The sequence below is a fragment of the Condylura cristata genome, unplaced genomic scaffold, assembly GCF_000260355.1.
Source record: "Condylura cristata isolate star-nosed mole 26May11 unplaced genomic scaffold, ConCri1.0 scaffold00031, whole genome shotgun sequence".
Taxonomy (NCBI): Eukaryota; Metazoa; Chordata; class Mammalia; order Eulipotyphla; family Talpidae; genus Condylura; species Condylura cristata.
The window spans coordinates 15,615,539-15,634,737 of NW_004567132.1; the positions used below are offsets into that span (position 1 = coordinate 15,615,539).

Consider the following 19,199-nt stretch of genomic DNA (forward strand, 5'->3'; position numbering starts at 1 on the left):
GATGGGAAACCCGTGGGGATTACAATTGAGATGAAAAAAAAAATGTGCAAAATGATGTAAAAATAAACTTTTTAATAAAAAAAAATGGTGGCAGTTATCTAAGTTGGGCATTACTGTCCCACACATGATGCCTGTTAGACAAGTTCTGAATCATCCTGACATTCCTGGACACCTACTCACTGTTGGACATGTTCTAAGTCTGACACATTTTCCTTCAAACAACTTGGAACTGATTTATGATAAAGGGGGAAAAAAGAAAAGTTAGTAATTTAAAATAATAATGCTTACATTTCAAACAGAGAATGAAGATAATAAAACATGTAGCACTTTACAGGAACATCAAACCCTAATATGACTTGTGGGGAAGAAGAAATCCAGTCCTGAAAGATTTTATGGAGAAAACTGTATTTTAAGGGAAAGGAAGAATCAAACTGAGCTAAAAGGAGACAGAAAACCATGAACAAAAGACTATGGCCATAAGTATGCTATGTTTGGAAACAATAAGTAGATAAGTCAAGGGGTTATATAGCAGGATTAGAGTAAATATATTACATGGGTAAGAGTCACACTTAGATGGAGTAGGAATCATTCAAAGTCTCTGAACAGGAGTATTTTTGCAACACACATTTGGAAATAAATTGACCTATGAAGAAAAACTGCCTTACATTCTTCACTTGGTGTTCTCCTTTACAATGAATGCATACCATCAGCTATTTACAGTTACGACTTATGTTACCTGGCCTAATTTATTGTGCCTGATCATTCTCAGTTGCCTCATGTTGCTGGAATATAGCACTCCTACATATTCCAAACATCTTTCTTTAGTCTTCAGACTTAGGGAAGAAACAACCACACAAAAAAAGAGCATGGGCTTTGGTATGATGGATCTCAATACAAATCTCCAGTCTACCATATATTACTTGTATGATCTTGAGCAATGATTTAACTATGTAATCTAAATTTAATCTAATAAAAAAGGGTTTCTTTGAAGACTGAAATAAGCTTAATGAAGAAGACAAGGATACAAAGAAACTAAAAATGTAGATTGCTTTTTCACAATTGTAATTTTTGAGCAAAGACAAATCTGGAAGAGGAGTGAATATTTTTATTAAAGGAAATACTTAAAATATTTTTTGAATATAATAACAAAAAAATATGTAAATACTGACAGATTTAAAGAAAAATAGGATGTCATACTACCAACACAAATATCTATATCTAACATATTTCATGTTGAACTTTTTCCCACTGCTTAATGTTTTAGAGGTTTTATATATTCATAATAATTATATTTCTAAAATATTCAGTTTTTATTTATTGGTCTATTATAAGTACTTTATCTTGCTAATATTCATAAAATTTGCTTTAATAAATGTGTAATCATTCATTGAATTTAATTATTTGTGATTATACGCAAAGTTGAATTAATTTTTTTCATTGTCAGAAAATAACCTGCATCCAACTAACCAGAACCAATGAGACAATCACAGCAGCCTCTTTCTACTTTATGACCATATTCCAGATAGTAAGACAATAGTTATAATAGTATCCATGATGTTCTCACTGGTATCTCTGAGTCATAAGCAGCATATCAGACATGGAGAGTTAGTTAAAGGATTTTGGAGTACTGTAAGTTCTCAATTATGCTCATTTTCGACATTATCTCATTACCAAAAAGCAAACTTAGGAACTATGACTTTTAATGACTCTTATTATTTACAAGCAAACCTTTTTAATCTTTTGTTTAATAATGATAGGAGTGAAAAAAATACAAAGTCCAATATCATTAATCACAAAAAGAATGAATGTGGCTGGTGGTAATAGTAGTTTAATGGGGGAAAATGCTTAAGTAACCACTTCATGCACAAAACTATCTCTGGAGAAATACAAAACTTCTAAAGGATTTATGTGATAATAATGAGCTAGTCTGTTGACTTCAAAGTACTCTGTATAGCTCAGTCAAAATCTTAACAGCTTAGAAATATGAAACTTAATCAGCTTCTCAGTAAGAAAAGCCATTAGCAAAACTTTCATTTTCCATTGGAGGAAAGAGACAATGGGATTTATTAATTTGAAGAAAATTTTGGTTGATATTCTGAAGGTTCTGATACCTCTATTCACTGAGAACACCTGAAACTTCCTTATGTTGTTCTAAAGAAAACCATAGATTTGATTGATTTAAAGGATAATTACTAGTATTAGATAAGAAAATCCATATGAAGTATCACATAAAGGAAGTAGGTTGCGTTAGAAATAGAGTACTCTCGCTGATTCCTTTCTCATTCCCAGAGTTGCCATTTTACAGGCACATTACCACAATTTACCTCCCTGATGAGTCTTGTTCTGGATATATGACTAAAATGTAATAATACACTAACAAGGAAATATTGAGTAAGACTCGCATTGAGGAAATGGCATTGGAATGATGAGTTCGTAACACATAGCTAAGAGCTCCTCGTGTATAGCTTAAAGATATAACAGTAGAACCTAATGGGAAGCAGTTCAAACCCCAAATCCATTTCCTCTGGATCAGTAGTTTTTACTCATTCAGAGGAAGTTTTTTCAAACTTATTATAAGGAAAAAGTGAGAATATATACATAAATGCATGCATAGACATACGTTACAATGTATACACACACATAGACAATACATCTTTGAGTATATGTCACATACATATACTGTGTCATTTATTCCTTGCAAAAAATTCACATACCTACACATACCTAACCTATTACCTGGCTCATGGTATGTACTCAAAAGATAGTATGTATTATTAAATATTGAGACACAGTTGTATATAATAGGAAAAATGTGACTCAGAGTTAAAAAGTAAAGCAGGATTTACCCACAATACTTATATATTTTCTGAGCTTGGGCAAGGATATTTGAGGCCTCAGTTTCCATATCTGTCAAAGGGGGAAAACAATAGCTGTCTCTATATGTATATATCATACTGGTTGTCTAAAAACTCAAACAAAATAATGGCAATAAAGAAAAGAAGTAACTGTTATAAAGGAATACACCAAACCAAGGTAATTTTATAATTAAAATTCTGTCACGTGGGGCTCTCCCTGGTGATGCAACAGATTAAAGCACTATGAAGCTATCCGAAGCCACTGCAGCATGAGTTTGACCCCCAGCCAGGGAACTGACCCACATGGTGTGGCAGACCTCTTCTGACCAGCCCACTGCTTCCCTCAGTAGTGTACTTTGTCAATCTGCCTGTTCTGCTCCCCACTCTGTCTATGCTGAATCCTTTCACCCTCCATACCTCTGGCCTGTACCCTAGTTCTGTAAGCACAAATAAATCTTAAAAAAAAATTCTGTCACTTGAAAAACAATGATCTTCTTGGCCCTCCCTGGTGGCGCAGCGGGTTAAAGCACAGCACTGAGAATCTGAAGCCACTTCCGCATGATTTCGATTCCCGCCTGCCGCCTGCCCCGGAGGAGACCACATGGCGAGCCAGACCTCTCCTGACCCGCCAGCTGCTTCCCTCAGCAGTGTACTTCGTCAATCTGCCTGTTCTGCTCCCCACTCTGTCTCTGGTGAAGCCTCTCACCGCCCCTGAGCCTCTGGCCTGTACCCCAGTTCTGTATGCACAAATAAATAAATAAATCTTTTTCAAAAAAAAAGAAAAACAATGATCTTCATTATTTCAGGAGACTTCAGTATATATGGAAGGTAAAAGACCAATTTAAAATTGTAACCCAAACATTTGGTCTTTATTTTAGAATGTTTATAGCTTTTCTTTTTAATAATTAAATTATGGCTTTTAATGGAATATATGGTCCAAAAATTACTTTTAATTCCCTGGTAGGGATTCATTTATTCAAGACAAGTAAAGTCTCTTACATTTCTAGTGTACCATTTCATACAAGGTACTATACCCCACATAGAGATAAATGTGACTAACATAGTGTATCTAGTCACAATTTCACAGTTCTTAGCTTGAAATTTCTGGTAGGTAGGATGGTATAATGGGAAAGGTAAAAGTCAGTTAAATCTCTTTAAATGGTCATGCCACCAATTTTCTGTAACTTATAAGTGCATAACTTCCTTGAGTTAATGTTCTTATTCCTAAAATGTAGTGACTATAGCTTTGATTGAAGAATTTGAGTCTTTACTAATTGGGATTACATTTAACACAAATAAAAAAATTTGGGAGGATTATACTGGGAAAACAGAAAATTGAGAGTAAAAGATAAAGACAAAAAGTTGGGTTCCATTATGGAAAGTCTTGGTGGTCACAGAGATTTTGTACTTAATAGCAGACACTGACAGTTTCTACAGAAGTAGAATCATTTGGTTAGTCCTCTGATGACAGAAGTTCAAAGAATTAAATGGAATGTGAAGAGAATGTCAGCTTCAAAAGGAGTTTTATATAGGGAGAATTATAGGACTTGCACGTAGAAAATAACTTTCCCTTAAATAGAGACCATCAACTAACTTCTTAAAAAAGGTAGGCCAAGGATAGATATCACTGTATTTTTAGACAAAGAAGCTAAGGCAAACCAGGAGAGATTTTGCCCCAAGTCATATAAATTAACATTAACAGCAGACAGAGAAAACAAGTTCAGGATTCCCTCCTCTAAGTCTGCTACTTGAGACAGCATTTCCTCTCTCTAAAAAACTTTGAGAGATAATTATTAAGATAACAAGGATAAATTCACAAAAGTATGCTCTTATGTGGAGCATGCAAAATGGAAAGCTGCCATACAATTGCAAATTACACAATTGGAGCCTGAAAAAAATACTGTGGGTTTACCTCATCTATTAATTCAAAAAACAAAGCAACATTTAGAACTCCATAGAAATCTTAGCATTAAGTCTTTTTTGTAAACCTCATCAAAATAGTATTATATCACCTTAGTCACCAAAATTTCGGGGGGGGGGGGAAGTAGTTGCAAATATCAATATTTTCCCCTCCAATAATTAACTGTCTATGGGAGTATAACCTAGGACATGCTCGAACTCTCACTCTCTACCCCACTCCTCTCCTGCCTCCCCCCCAAAGAGGCTAGGTTACTGTTGTGAGGAAAAGACATCCCTGAGAACAAAGAAAAACTAAATTTCACAATACAAGAGAACAGGACACTAAGTTAACACTCCCCCCCCCTTTTTTAACAGATATTTCCATATAAATATTCCCTATCATGTAATCCCTATTTGACAGATAACCACTCTTGGGAGAGAGCTTCAGATATTTAAAAAAAAAAAAATCCATATTAATTAAAAAACAAATCATTTTAGTTCTTTCCCAGAAAGTGTTCCCTTCTCTCTCACCTTTTGCTAATAAAGGATAAGAGCCAATCTTAGAGCTGTTTGCTCATACACTTTACTAATACGAAGTTCCATAAGAAGCTGTCTAGCAGGATAGGGAACATAAACACAAATCTCGGGTGATCTATTTTGCTGTGGAAAACCCGAAGAAGGGGTAGTTTTATAAATCACACTCACTGATTTCTAAGGAACATATAAGTTGGTAGATAAAACTACTTTGGAAAGTGTAGCTTTGGGAAGAGGTCTCTTTTAGACAAGACAGAAATATGACATTTATGGAAGAAATACTGAGGATTTCTAGGGCTGTGAAATTTAATTCTACAATAAATGGTAAATGGTAAAGTGGTTCTGAATGGTAGAGTTGACTAAATTCACAGAGAAAGGTTACAGCATTTAGATAGCAGTGGCAGCTCAAAGTAAACAACCAATTCTATAATTTACATTGCAGCCCTACAAGAAAGGTCACACTTTACAGATGGAAAAAGCATATTCTTTGAATTAGAAAAACAAGAGTTTAATTTATAGTACTACTTCTAAATGTTGATTGTTGTTTACAAATAAGTTTTAGCATTAGAGTTAATTTTTTAAATCAAGGACACTGGCTAGATGTTATACACTGCTTTTTAAGAATATATAAAGTTGATCATATACTTTATCTCCTTCACTTAGTAATGCAATAAATTATAATAAATAGGCTAAATGTTATACACTGCCTTTTAATAATACATAAGATTGATCATATACTTTCTCCTTCACCTAGTAATGCAATAATTTATATTAATAAATTAATAGATTTTTAATTATCAAGCCATCCTTGCATTTCTAAATAAAGCCTATATAATAATATTAAGTTACTTTCTTAACTAAATTGTAATTGACTTGCTAAAATTTTATTTGTCTTATTTTTTTATGCTTAATTGTGAGATTACTTTGTAGTTTCCTTTGTTGTGCTACCTTCATATTGCTCTTATATGAAACTAAATTAAATGATCTGTTTTTCTGCATTCCAGTGCTGCTGCTAAGAACTAGAAAAAAAAAACATTAAAAAGCCTAGGAAAAACATATATTTAAAGATACCAGAAGGCTATGAAGAAATCAACTAAAGCAATGAACACTAAGGGGAATAAAACTTTAAAGAGGGCAGACCTTTTAAAGGTGAGCCAAGGAGCTGCAGCTATCTCTGGGGATATTAACCAAGTCTAGACATAGGAACAAACTCAACATCTGGGTTAGGCTGAGGCAGAAAGTAGCTACTAGATGGATGTAAAAAAAAAAAAAAATTTTTTTTTTTTTTTTTTTTTTTAGTTTTCGTTAGATTTAGGAGCCAAAATTATAGATTTGAGGGTCAGCTTTCTCCTTAAAACACTTTCCAATTTCTAAGGCTACACAGGTAAGGCTGAGATAAATAAGGGTCTCAGTCAAATAAGGGTCTCTTTCAACCCTTCTCAAAAGAGAGATTTCCTTCATTCTCACAGTAGTTCAGAGGAAACAATTCACCAATAAGAGAATCCATGCAAATCTCACAGGAGTTAAAGGATTTGAGGAAGTGATAAATTGACAGTGACAATCTCCAACCACTTTTTTCCTAGTGGAAAATGCTGATCTAAGTATTGTGCTTCACAACACATTTGCAAAATTCTGAAGGCATAAGTAAGCTGAAGAGATAAGTTTTCTAAAAACTGGAAATTTCCATCATTCTTTTGTTGGAGACAATGGTATCTGTTTATCATTAAAAACTCTAAACAACTACATCCTAGCACCCAGTGTAAACCAATTATACACTATACCTGCAGCCCAAGCTTGACTCAGATCTGTTTATCATTGAATTAAGGTGATGGAGCTCAAATCAAAATTCATTAGCCCTTCTACCTACTTAGTAAGAAAAGGATTAACCATTATGGTGGAAAACATAAACAAATTCCTACATATTTTAGACACAATGTTTAACAACAACTAAACAGTAGTATAAGAAAGGATACCATATAAGAGACAACACCAAAGAAAAAAGATCAGGATTGAATCTATTAATACAGGTATGAAGTACATGCTGGCATCAGTAAACAATGACTATAAAATGACAGATTAATGTGCTAAAGAAAATAAGGAGAAAAGCTGACAAATTATACTTGGGTTATAAACAATGAACAGACATTTAAAACCAAGAGAATATCTAACACCTAAGTTTTTCTCCTATTTCTACAAAGGCATTCATTATGTATTGAAGTTAAGAGGAATATAAGCAGGCAAGTTATAAGGGACCATTTTCAGAATAAAAATGTTGTCAATGAAAAAAATGATAGAAGAGCTCTTTAAATTTTGTTAAGGGGTGATAATTACAGAGTGAGCTCTTAGATTTCTGTCTTGGCTGCTGTTCCCCTCAGCAATCAGTCTGACTGTTCTACTCCCCACTCTGTCTCTGGTGAATCCTCTCACCACCCCAGCGCTTCTGGCCTGCACCCCAGTTATGTATGCACAAATAAATAAATAAATCTTTAAAAAAAAATTATAACTTGCTTTCTATCCAGTTAAAGCAGAAATAAATCTCTTATCATTAAACTGTATTTTAAGGGAATTTTTTTCCTATATGATGGGCAAATAGACAACTGTAACTTACAGGAAGGTGTGTGAATACAGCAAAGGTGCTACGGAGAAAGGCAATGAGGTCTACTAGGTAATCACTAGCTTTGTTGCCCAGGTCTCCTGTCATCCAGTCATAGTCAGCTAGCTGTAGAAACTGATCAATCTTCTGGTTTAAGTTGGTATAAATCTCCTCTTCAGCTGCATGTCTGGCATCCTGTAAAACAATCAATCACAAACATCAATCAGAATTCCAGTATGAGCAAGTCAATGTTTTATGCTTGGACATATCTCATATATATCCACAAAGTAACAGAGGTAGGAATATTAAGTAATAGCACAGACTCAATTAATTTTTCTTTTTTCAGGAGTGGAGGTTTTTCTGTTTTGTGTCTGAAAGACAACATATTATTTTGCTTCACCAAATGAATAAACTGCCTTTACTGCCTAAGTCCAGGACCAGACAAATCATAATCCTCACTCCACCTGTCAGTGTAGTTCAATACAAAAACCTGAGACCAAATTGGATTCTGTTTTTTCCTTAATAATCAGTCATTGTATACTATCAATTCTAAATCCTAATGTCTCTTCCATACCCCCTTTACATTTTCACCTTTTTAATGTATTTACATACTTTAATATAGGCATTAGCTTGTATGCTAATGTAGTGTCTCGATAGACACTCCAGCACTTATGTCTTTGGATTCCATTTTACTCAGAGTTCTTTTTTTCTCAATATCATGTTTGGAATTTAGGCGTTAGTAAAAGTCATGCAGAAAGTACAGGACATTTGCTAGTACTGTTTCTCCCTTTGTCTACTCTCATTTTATCCCCTACTAAGACATCTTGCATTAGCATGGTACATTAATGTGAGAAAAGTCTTACTACCCTCCAAAAATATCTGTTCTTTGGATTCATCTTGCCCACACTCAGCCTCCAAATCCTGGCAAATATTCATCTTTTTAAATTCTCCAGGCCCTCCCTGGTGGCACAGCAGGTTAAATTCTCCATGACTTGGCCTTTTACAGAATGTCATATACTTAGAATTACATCATATGCAGTCTTTTCACATTGACTTCCTTTACCTAGAAATTTAAATGTAAGGCTCTTCCATGTCTTTACAAGGCTTGAGAATTCATTCATTTTCATCACTGAATAATATTCCAATGTCTGGAATATGTATCCATTCAGTTAATAAAGGAGAACCTGCTAGCATCCAAGTTTTGGCAATTATTAATAAAATTCCTCTAAACATTCATGTATAAGTTTTTGTTTGGTTAAGTCTTAATTCCCTTAGTAAAACCATCAAACATGCTTGGTACATTATATGTAAGACTATCTATACTTAGACTTGTAAGAAACTGACAAACTGCCTTCCAAAGTGGCTGAACCATTTTTACATGAGCAGCAGCAATGAATGAGATTCACTATTGTTCTGGTGTTCTGGCTTTAGCTATGAAAATAGCTATATAGTAGTATCTTGTTTTGAATTACAATTCTCTCACGAATCTTTGTTAAAGTGTCTGTTCATGTATTTTTGCCCATTTTTCAACTGAATTATTTATTTTGTAATAATTGGTTTTATCCATTCTTTGTATATGATATAAATCCTTTCTCATTTAGGAAATATTATCTTCCAGTGAGTGGTTTGTGTTCTAATTCTCCTAACAGACTCTACAGCAGGGTTTTTCATTTTATGATATTCAAGTTAATTTTTTCTTTAAAGCACTCTGGGTTATTTGTTTGTTTGTTTGTTTTTTGGTGCTGTATCTAAAAAGTCATTGCTAAAACCAAGGTCACATAGATTTTCCTCGTACATTACCTTCTACTAATGCTACAGTTCTGTGTTTTACATATAAATCCATGACTTTCCTAAATTGTTATGAAAAGTTTAACATCTCTGTCTGCATTAATTTTTCTTTTTTATATATGGATGTTCAGTTATTTCAATTCTACTTGTTGAAGACATTCCTTTCTCCATTAATCTGACTTTGCTATTATCAATAACTACTTGACCATACAATCATGTACAATTTAATAATGGGAATAATTGAGATTTGGACATTGGATGATATCTTTTCTTGGCATATGAACATCATAGAGTATAATTACAGGAACACAGATGGTGTAGCCTACTATATACCTAGACTATCTATAGGGACCTCTGCCATAGATATGATCTGTCAATGACTGAAATATCATTACATTGCACATGACTATTTTTGTGGCTCTATTTCTGGGCTCTGTGAGATGTTCCCCCTTGATTTTTTACCTATTCTTTTGTCAATTCTACGCAGTTTTAATTACTGTAATCTTAAGTTAGGTACTCTAAGTTTTCCAATGTTGTTCATCACCTTTTGTATTGTGTATTCAGCTTTCCCATATGAACTTTAGAATCAGCTCATTAATATTCAATGAATGATTTGCTGATATTTGAATTGGGATTGTTTTGAATCTATAGATCAACTGGTAAAAACTGATAGGATAAAATATTGAGTCTTCCTGTCCATGAATACGGAATATAACTCAACTTATTTAGATGTTTCTTTTTTATATTTCTTTTCATCAGCTTTACAGGTTTTCCTCATATAGACCTTGTATGTAGGTGTACATTATTTTTCCTTTTTTGGTGTCAATGTAAATAGTGTTGTATTTTTTATTTTAAATGCTTGCATAAAGCAAAGCAAATAATTTTTATATTAGCTTTTATCATCTAACCTCTATACTTTGCTATACTCAATATTTCCAGCAATTTCTTGGTTAATTCTTTGGCATTTTATACTTAGACAATCATGTCATCCTCAAACAAAATCAGGTTTATTTCTACCTTCCCAATATGTATTTTCTTATTCTTTTTTTTTCTTACAATGCTTGCTTTCTTTTCTTCAGTGTAGTTTCCATAGAATTTCCATTACCAAATCACCTGTGCACCATCACCACAGTCCCTTATGCTCTTCCCTCTCTCATTTTGATCCCTTTTATGCACCTCTTCTCTGCAGAATACCTGATTTATAGCTGTCTATTTTTGTTTTGTTGTTTTTTTGTTATTATTTTCCCTTGATCTATATTCCTCTTGTAAGTGAAAACATTCAGTATTTTCCTTCTGATTTATTTCACTAAGCATAATTCCGTCAAGCTTCATCCACATTGCTGTGTAGTTTACCTTTTTATTGCTGAATAGCACTCCATTGTGTGTATGTACCATATTTTCTGGATCTAGTCATCTATTTTTAGGCTATGGGTTGATTCCAAGTCTTACCTACTAAACATAGTGCTGCAATAAACATAGGGGTGAATGTATTCTTTTGAATTAATGTCTTTATTTCCTTTGGGTAGATTGCTAAGGATTAGAATTTCTGTGTCATATGGTAGCTCTGTTTTTAATAGACTGAAGACACTTTCCATATTGATTGCACTAGCTTGCAGTACTTACAACTGACAAGGGACTAAACATAAAGATCTGCAAAGAACTCAAAAGACTCAACAAAAACAATGTATTTTCTAGTTCTTGCAGAACCTACATACTGTTTTCTAAAGCAGTTATACTAATTTACATTCCCACAGGGCCTGTTTTTCTACCAAATCCTTTGATGGAATATTATCTATTGTCTTTTTGATAACAAATATCCTAACAAATGTGAGGTGATATCTCATTGTGGTTTTGACTTCCATTTTGTGAGATGTAGGGTACCTTTTTATGTACCTGTTGGCCATTTGTATATCATCTTTAGAAAAATGCCTATGGTGTTTGCCCAGTTATAAATTGGTTTAGTTGGATTTTTAATTTTTGCTTTTTTGTTTGTTTGTTTTTTGCTATTGAGTTGAATGAATTCCTTGCTTATTTTGCCTATTAAACCCCACTATCAGATAGGTGGTATACAAATATTTCATTGAAAAGTGCCACTGGAATTTTGCTAGGGACTGTAATGAGTCTGTTCATAACTTTGGGTGTTATGGACATTTCAACAATATTAATTTCTCCAATTCATGAATTCATAATTTTTTTCCAATATATCTGTGTCTTCTTCAATTTTATCTGCACTGGCATTTCTTCTAGACATGTCTGTGTTGATTTGTAAAACAATTCTTGCATCTTTTCTTTATCTATATTCAATTTCCAGAAGAGCCCCACAGCATTAAATAACATCTCAATATTGGTGAATGATAAATATTTAGCTCTAGCTATGATTACCTTGTCAAGTTACTATCACTATGCAGATAACTACTAAATATCTCAAGCTTAATACGTCCAAATAGTAGTTCCTTCCCATATCTGTTGTTCCTTCACTGATCCTAGTATCTGGGAAAAGCAACATTACTCATCTAATTTGTTTACTTCAAATTACCCTTGACTTTATTTACTATTCCTCTTATAAGCCCACATCTGGTGCAGTCGTAAAACCTACCATCTCTACTATCAAAATTATTTCTTACTAATTTCACCCCTACTACTATAGTCTAAGCAACAAGCATATTTTACCTATACTGTTGCAATAGCCTCAAAATTGGACCCTCTTCTTCCATTTATACTGAGCTATAATGTATTTACTTCCCACATAGGAACCAGTGATAACCATTAAAACATAAATCATATCATCACCCTTACTCTCAATCTTCTAATGAAATTCACATTTTATTTTAGAATAAAATTAATTTACTGTTTCTTACATGGCCAGAAATAATATAATTCCTGACTAATGTCACCTTTTACCTATCCTCCCACCAATGACAGATGGTACTCCTTGCTACTTCTTGAAAATGACCATGTTTTTTATTCTACTATTCTTTCTGAAATACTTATATACCAGGAGTTCAAATGATTGCATTTTGAATTTCATTTTTTTTCCTAGTTCTTATACCAGATTTTTTATTTGTCTTTATCATCTTTCAACCCTCTAGACTTTGTAGTCAGAAAAATCACTTATTTTGCTGATAACTGTAAATGGCCTGGTATGTGTTAATGCTTTATAAAAATGTATACAATCAATGAGGGGTTGAATATATTCTAGTTGTTTTTTTTTTTATACAGTTGTTTTTTTTTTTAAAGATTTAGTTATTTGTGCATACAGAACTGGGGTACAGGCCAGAGGCTCAGGGGCAGTAAGAGGCTTCACCAGAGACAGAGTGGGGAACAGAACAGGTAGATCGATGAAGTATATTGCTGAGGGGAGCAGCTGGCGGGTCAGGAGAGGTCTGCCACACCATGTGGTCACCTCCAGGGCAGGCGGGAATGGAACTCATGCGGAAATGGCTTTAGATTCTCAGTGCTGTGTTTTAACCCGCTGCGCCACCAGGGAGGGCCTCTACACAATTTTTTATAGAAGTTGGAGTATCTATCTTTCCTAGTCCAAAAACTAAATAAATTTTCTCACGCTCTTCAAGTCTACCAGATTAGCACACAAAACACAGACAAATTATATTTCCAATGGAGTAAATTAATAAATACCTCATTATATTTGTAAAAGTGAGGAAATTCTTATGAACAAGAAAACCTAAGAATGCCAGCTTGACTATGTCACATATAATGGAAACAAGAGGGAAAACTGCCAGGAAATACCTTGAAGACCTTTTGATCCTTTTTACCCCTTTTCCAGTAAAAAGGTTTCCATCTGTAAGGGAAAGTTTTCTGGAAACAGTAGCTTAGGAAAATACACAACATGTAGCTATTATAATTGCCGTGTTTATACCGAGTTCTGGGTTAGCTGGTCTGAAACAGCCCTGGTAAAAATAAACTTTCAGTGTGCTTTAAGCAATCAGTGTTTCCAATAAGCACTGTCAACATGACCTTTAGTGGTCTCCAGAATTTCTCTTTTACTAAGTATTTAACTGGCTGTTCAAACCCTATGGCTTCCTGTCTGCCTTTCATTTTCCCTCAGCAATGTTAATGCTGGAGCAACAACAAAATACACAGCCATCCTTAGGGAAGATTTCTGACCATAATTTTGGAATGCCATAGAAATAAGAAAACTGAACTGGGTTAAGGAAAAAATAGAACATACTTCCTATACACGATATGATAGACAATTATAAATGAACCTTACATTCTAACTTCCTAGCTCTTTATTCTCCACATTTTTTTTCTTGAAGAAATTTTGGCTTCCACAGTAAATCAAGTAGAAAATTACTAACTATGCACCACTGTAATGCCAATATTTAAGAATAATTATAATTTCTACAGTCATCTTAACACTGTTAAAGTTATTGTCATATTTTCCAAAACTTGCAAATTGACCACACCTCTAAGGCAAACAGGAGGGGAGAAATTGGTGATGGGTCTCAACAGGGGCGGGTAGAGTATAAGGGACCCTATAGTGATGGATCACAGGGACTACACCTGAGGGGAAAAATCAAATACTGTACAAAAATGAATAGTAAGAAATTTAAGAAAATAAAGAAGTTCCTGTCACATTTTCATACTCAGTTTTGGGAACTCTTTATTAAATAGCCTTTCCTCAATAAAAGAGTATCAACATTAATATAGCGAGATGTCATGGAAAAGTTTGAAAGTAAAATACCAACATAAAATGAAATACAATGAATTCCATTTTAAGTAATTTTGTTCATAATTTTACACAATCCATAGTAACATTATAAATGTGTAACTCATTTGGCAACTGAACTAATCATGTATAAATAATATAGTAATAATTTTAAAAAACAATAAAAATATAAATATAATAAGAATAACAATAAAGAATGTTTGGGGGTTAAACATTTCACCTTTTCTCTTCAGCTCTATTTAAAATAAAATTATAAAACAGGGCCCTCCCTGGTGGCGCAGCAGGTAAAGCACAGCATTAAGAAGCTAAAGCCAGTTCACCATGAGTTCTATCCCCGCCACAAAGGTGATCCACATGGCATAGCAGACCTCTTCTGACCTGCCTGCTGCTCCCCTCAGCAGTGTACTTCTTCGATCTATCTGTTCTGTTCCTCACTCTGTCTCTGGTGAATCCTCTCACTGCCCCTGCACCTCTGGCCTGTACCCCAGCTCTGTATGCATAAATAAATACATTTTTTTAATTATAAAATATTTTAAATGTGCATTGTGGTAACCTGATATAAATATGCAGTGAGAGCAGTCCCAGGTTTCCTACCATTTAATTACTTAATACATTTATCATTTCACATATTTATCTTTTATTTTTTTGAGAACATTTAAGTTCTATTCCCGTAGCAAATTTCCAATCTCAAGAACATATTATAAATCACACTAATAATATATTATGGGAGAAAAGCTCTATGTTAGGTAGGATGTCCAAGAAGCAGTTCTAAGGTACTACAGGGATGTCTCACCTTAAAAGTTGTAGTGCCATAGAGCTTTGTGGTGTGGACCGTCTCTGGTAGCACATTTGTGATATTGGTGATGAATTCCTCCAAGTACTTACAGGATTTCTCCAAGTGTGTTGTATTGATAATAATCTGAACAAGCTAGAAAGTAAAAGCAAAGTAAGAGTCATTCGACTATTTATTCCAGGATGAAAGACCCAATATGAACCTGTTGGTATAAGAAAAACAAAAGGCATATGGCTTAAGTCATATGTACAGTACAAAGCATCTGTTAAATTATCACTTAGGTATTTCTTCTGCTATGCAGTCTTCTCTGATCTCTCAAAACTTATTCTATTTCCCTCCATTATAGAAATAGCTATCACTTTTTAGATGTTTTCTGCTACTTAAAAAGACTACACTGAGAACAAAACTGCTAGAGTTTACCATAGTGCTGACAATAAATAATTACCAAATGAATTAAATTAATGAATCCCCACTGGAAGAACAAGAATAACTGAAATGGCAAGAAGTTTCAAAATTAGGCTTGAAAAACAGAGAGACAATGAATAGACTACAGTATATTAATAAACTGCATTAGTTTATGGAAGAGAGAATATGACACTGATTTTAGAGAAGCCAGAGGCTTTACTACTTATAAATTGTTATAATAAAGCCTGTCTCTTTATCTGCATATGTCAATAAAAATTTCTAACTCAAAGTGTTATCACGAGGATTAAATGTGCTTTTGTTAATACAATTTCCTTTTCTTACAGAAAAATATCCTTAAAGACAGTATTGGTAAGATAACAAGTCATTTGGAAATTATTTTGAGAGAAGAAAGAGGAAGAATAACAGCACTGTTTGTATAGAAAGACATTTTACAAAGCACTTCGCAATTCATTCTCCTAAATTATCTTCTCAGCAATCTGCAGAGCCATGTTAAATAAGCAAAATTATCACTTCCATTTTACTATAACATTTACAAAAATTAAATGAGTTTCTCTAGATACCATAACCTAACTGGAAGTAGATCTCAAATTCAAGTTGTCCACTTCAAATTATGGACTCATATAAAAGGCTTCTGATAGTGTCTTCTAACATAAGCATAAGATGGCAGACCTTGCATGGAGTACTTGAATATATTAGGTTGAAAAATCAGTTTTGTGTCTGCCATCAATTAGACCTCTCCATAATTTGCCTTTACTCTGTGTAAACAATAAGAGAAAATAAAAGATTAATGATGCCAAACTACTTATTTCAACTATGAAAAAATTCATAAGCCACATAGTCTAAGAAATGCAAACAGAAAATGTAGTAAAGCTTAGGCCTCTCTGCTCTACATTTTTTTTTTTAAAGATTTATTTATTTGTGCATACAGAACTAGGGTACAGGCCAGAGGCTCAGGGGCGGTGAGAGGCTTCACCAGAAACAGAGTGGGAACAGAACAGGCAGATCTACAAAGTACACTGCTGAGGGGAGCAGCGAGTGCGTCAGGAGAGGTCTGTCACACCATGTGGTCACCTCCGGGGCAGGCGGGAATCAAACGCATGCAGAAGTGGCTTTAGATTCTCAATGCTGTGCTTTAACCCGCTGCGCCACCAGGGAGGGCCCTCTGTTCTACATTTTAAACTTTTCATTTTCACTCGACTATGCTGGTGGGTTTCTGGCAAGAGAAAATTTTGGTGTTTATGGCAATGGATGAACTCACATCATCTTTTAGTCTATTAGGATAATGAACCAGGAACCAGTTGTAGATGACACAAAGGGGAATTAGAACTAAAGATGAAGGCTTTATAATCAAGTGATATTTCAAAACAATGATAAATCATTAGTATAATACTTCAGTAGGTCTCAGGGGGTGTTGTGTCATTCCTTACAACTCAATGGATAAATTCATATTCAGAAATAGGACCTTTCCATCCATTCCGCAGTTAAAATTCAGGGACTGAGTTTTGGACAGTTACCATGTTTTAAAATATCTAAATGTTGGTCTTTTAATTTTAGAGTGCTTTAGGAAAAAATATCCACCAAAATAAGCAATTCATCACCATCTTCTTTGCAATGTGTTTCTTCCTTGGAGGAGGACTAACATTGTTATAATCATTTTAATTGTCTAAATTAAATCACTCCTCTTCCTGAGTGGGAAGGTGGCTACTGGCAAGATTGTCTTGATGTGGAAGACAGAAAAGTAAGAGAGTTAATTTGAAGAACTGAAGACTTTCTATTTTAAAATTAACATTAACACAGAGAACACATTCTATCTATCAAAAGAAATACTAATAATAAGGAGGAATCATGTCATGTTATTGAAATAAAAAACAGTGGCAGTCAAAGAGAAAATTGTCCTGTTTTACTGGATATTGGCAGTTAAAAAAAAATAAAAAGAGGCAGCTTCACTGGGTACAGTAGTAATTTCCCATGACTTTTTAAAGATCTGTCAACACAAAAGATCACCATGAATTACATCAACTGCCTGCCAGTCACTTTTGAAATGTTTCATTGCTGAGCATAGAATAGACTATTAAAACACTCTTGGATTACAGTAGATACCATGTCATTTTCTGAGGGAATATTGTCTGTTAATGAGGTCTAAGTGATCTCTACTCTTGAATGACAGCTAACCGAAATCCTTACAAGGGCATTTACAAATGTAAAGCCAGATGCTTTGGGGATAATTTTGAACTTAAAGATGAAATAAAGCAATTTCAGATATTAACTTCCATCAGAGTTTGAGCTCCTTTGATATTTTTAACCCCTACTTCCCACTCTCTTACAAAAATATATCACTGCAGCAATCCAAACTGTCCTTAACAATGTTTCAAGGACATGAAACTAACAACAGAGTAGATATTGGTTATCTCTTACTTAAATTTCTGTGAAAACTGTCCCCAAAAGGAAAGCACTATAAAGTAAACAATACCTCTCACAAATAGCAAACAGAAGTCACTTAGGTAGAAAACTATTAAAAAGCAGAAAATCTTTTTCTCTCTCCTTGCCTGTATCAGAGAAAATCTAATCAGGAAGGCTGTGGAAATCACTTCTTCAACCCTGCTCTAAACATCCCCAGGAGAACCAAAATCATATGTAGAACATCTATATGCTCTATTCTTGACAAACGCCACAAAAGAATATCTCTTTATTTTCTTCAGTAACTCAAAATAAGGCCTAAATTCCAAGAGGAGGCTATTATTCCCAACTTTAAATTACCCCTGGAGTATATATACACCTACTTATATTAGAATTTATTTTTTCCTGTTTGCAAAAACAGAATTTACTACACTGAAGTTTCAAGAAGACTAAATCCTAGAAAATGAGAAGTCATACTTCTTTCCATAACACCAATACCTCCCAACTGTTAAATTTGTAAGAATACCACAAAAGTAGTTCTTACTCACAAAAACAAATTATCCTTAAGACTTAAAGGATTATCTCATTTCACCCAAGAAAGAAACCTTTATCAACTACTTGTTTTATACCATCACTAGATAGATACCAAAAATGTATAAATATAGAACTACTTGTTCCAAATTCAAACATCTATTAAAAAAACTTGTATTTGACAAGACTTAAGAATAAAGTGTTTCAACCTAACACTAGCAATATCACTGCTGTTTAAAACAGAGGATAAGCCCTCCCTGGTGGTGCAAATGGTTAGGATGCAGCATTGCAAGCTTGCCACGGCAACTTCAGTGTGAGTTTGACCCCCAACACTGGAGGTGACCCACATGGCACAGTAGACCTCTCCTATCTCACCCGCTGCTCCCCTCAGCAGTGTACTTCATTGATCTTCCTGTTCTGCTCCCCACTCTATTTCACTTGCTGCCCCTGTACCTCTGGCCTGTACCCCAGGTCTGTATGCATAAATAAATAAATCTTAAAAAAAAAACAGCGGAGATAGGCAAATGATATAGGGAAGATATGTAATACAAGATACAATCACGTAGTCATCAATCTAAATTATACTACAAACACAGGGTGAATGCAAAGTATTGATTATTTGGTCAGGTTCCTTTGTGTACTTTTACAATCATAAAAATATAAATATCCAACATAGTATCATTAGTGAGAACT

The 19,199-nt window shown here is 34.1% G+C and overlaps 1 protein-coding gene across 4 annotated transcripts in view; it reads right to left on the reverse strand.

Moving 5' to 3' along the window:
* EXOC6B (exocyst complex component 6B) overlaps positions 1-19,199 on the reverse strand; it is a 525,152-nt gene that overhangs the window by 197,910 nt on the left and 308,043 nt on the right. For all 4 annotated transcript variants that reach the window (XM_012731527.1, XM_012731526.1, XM_012731525.1 and 1 more), the window contains 2 exons: positions 15,153-15,287; positions 7,897-8,076 (listed from right to left, as the gene is read on the reverse strand). In XM_012731527.1, coding sequence (XP_012586981.1) covers positions 7,897-8,076; positions 15,153-15,287 — 315 coding nt within the window. The remainder of the gene's footprint in view (positions 1-7,896; positions 8,077-15,152; positions 15,288-19,199) is intronic.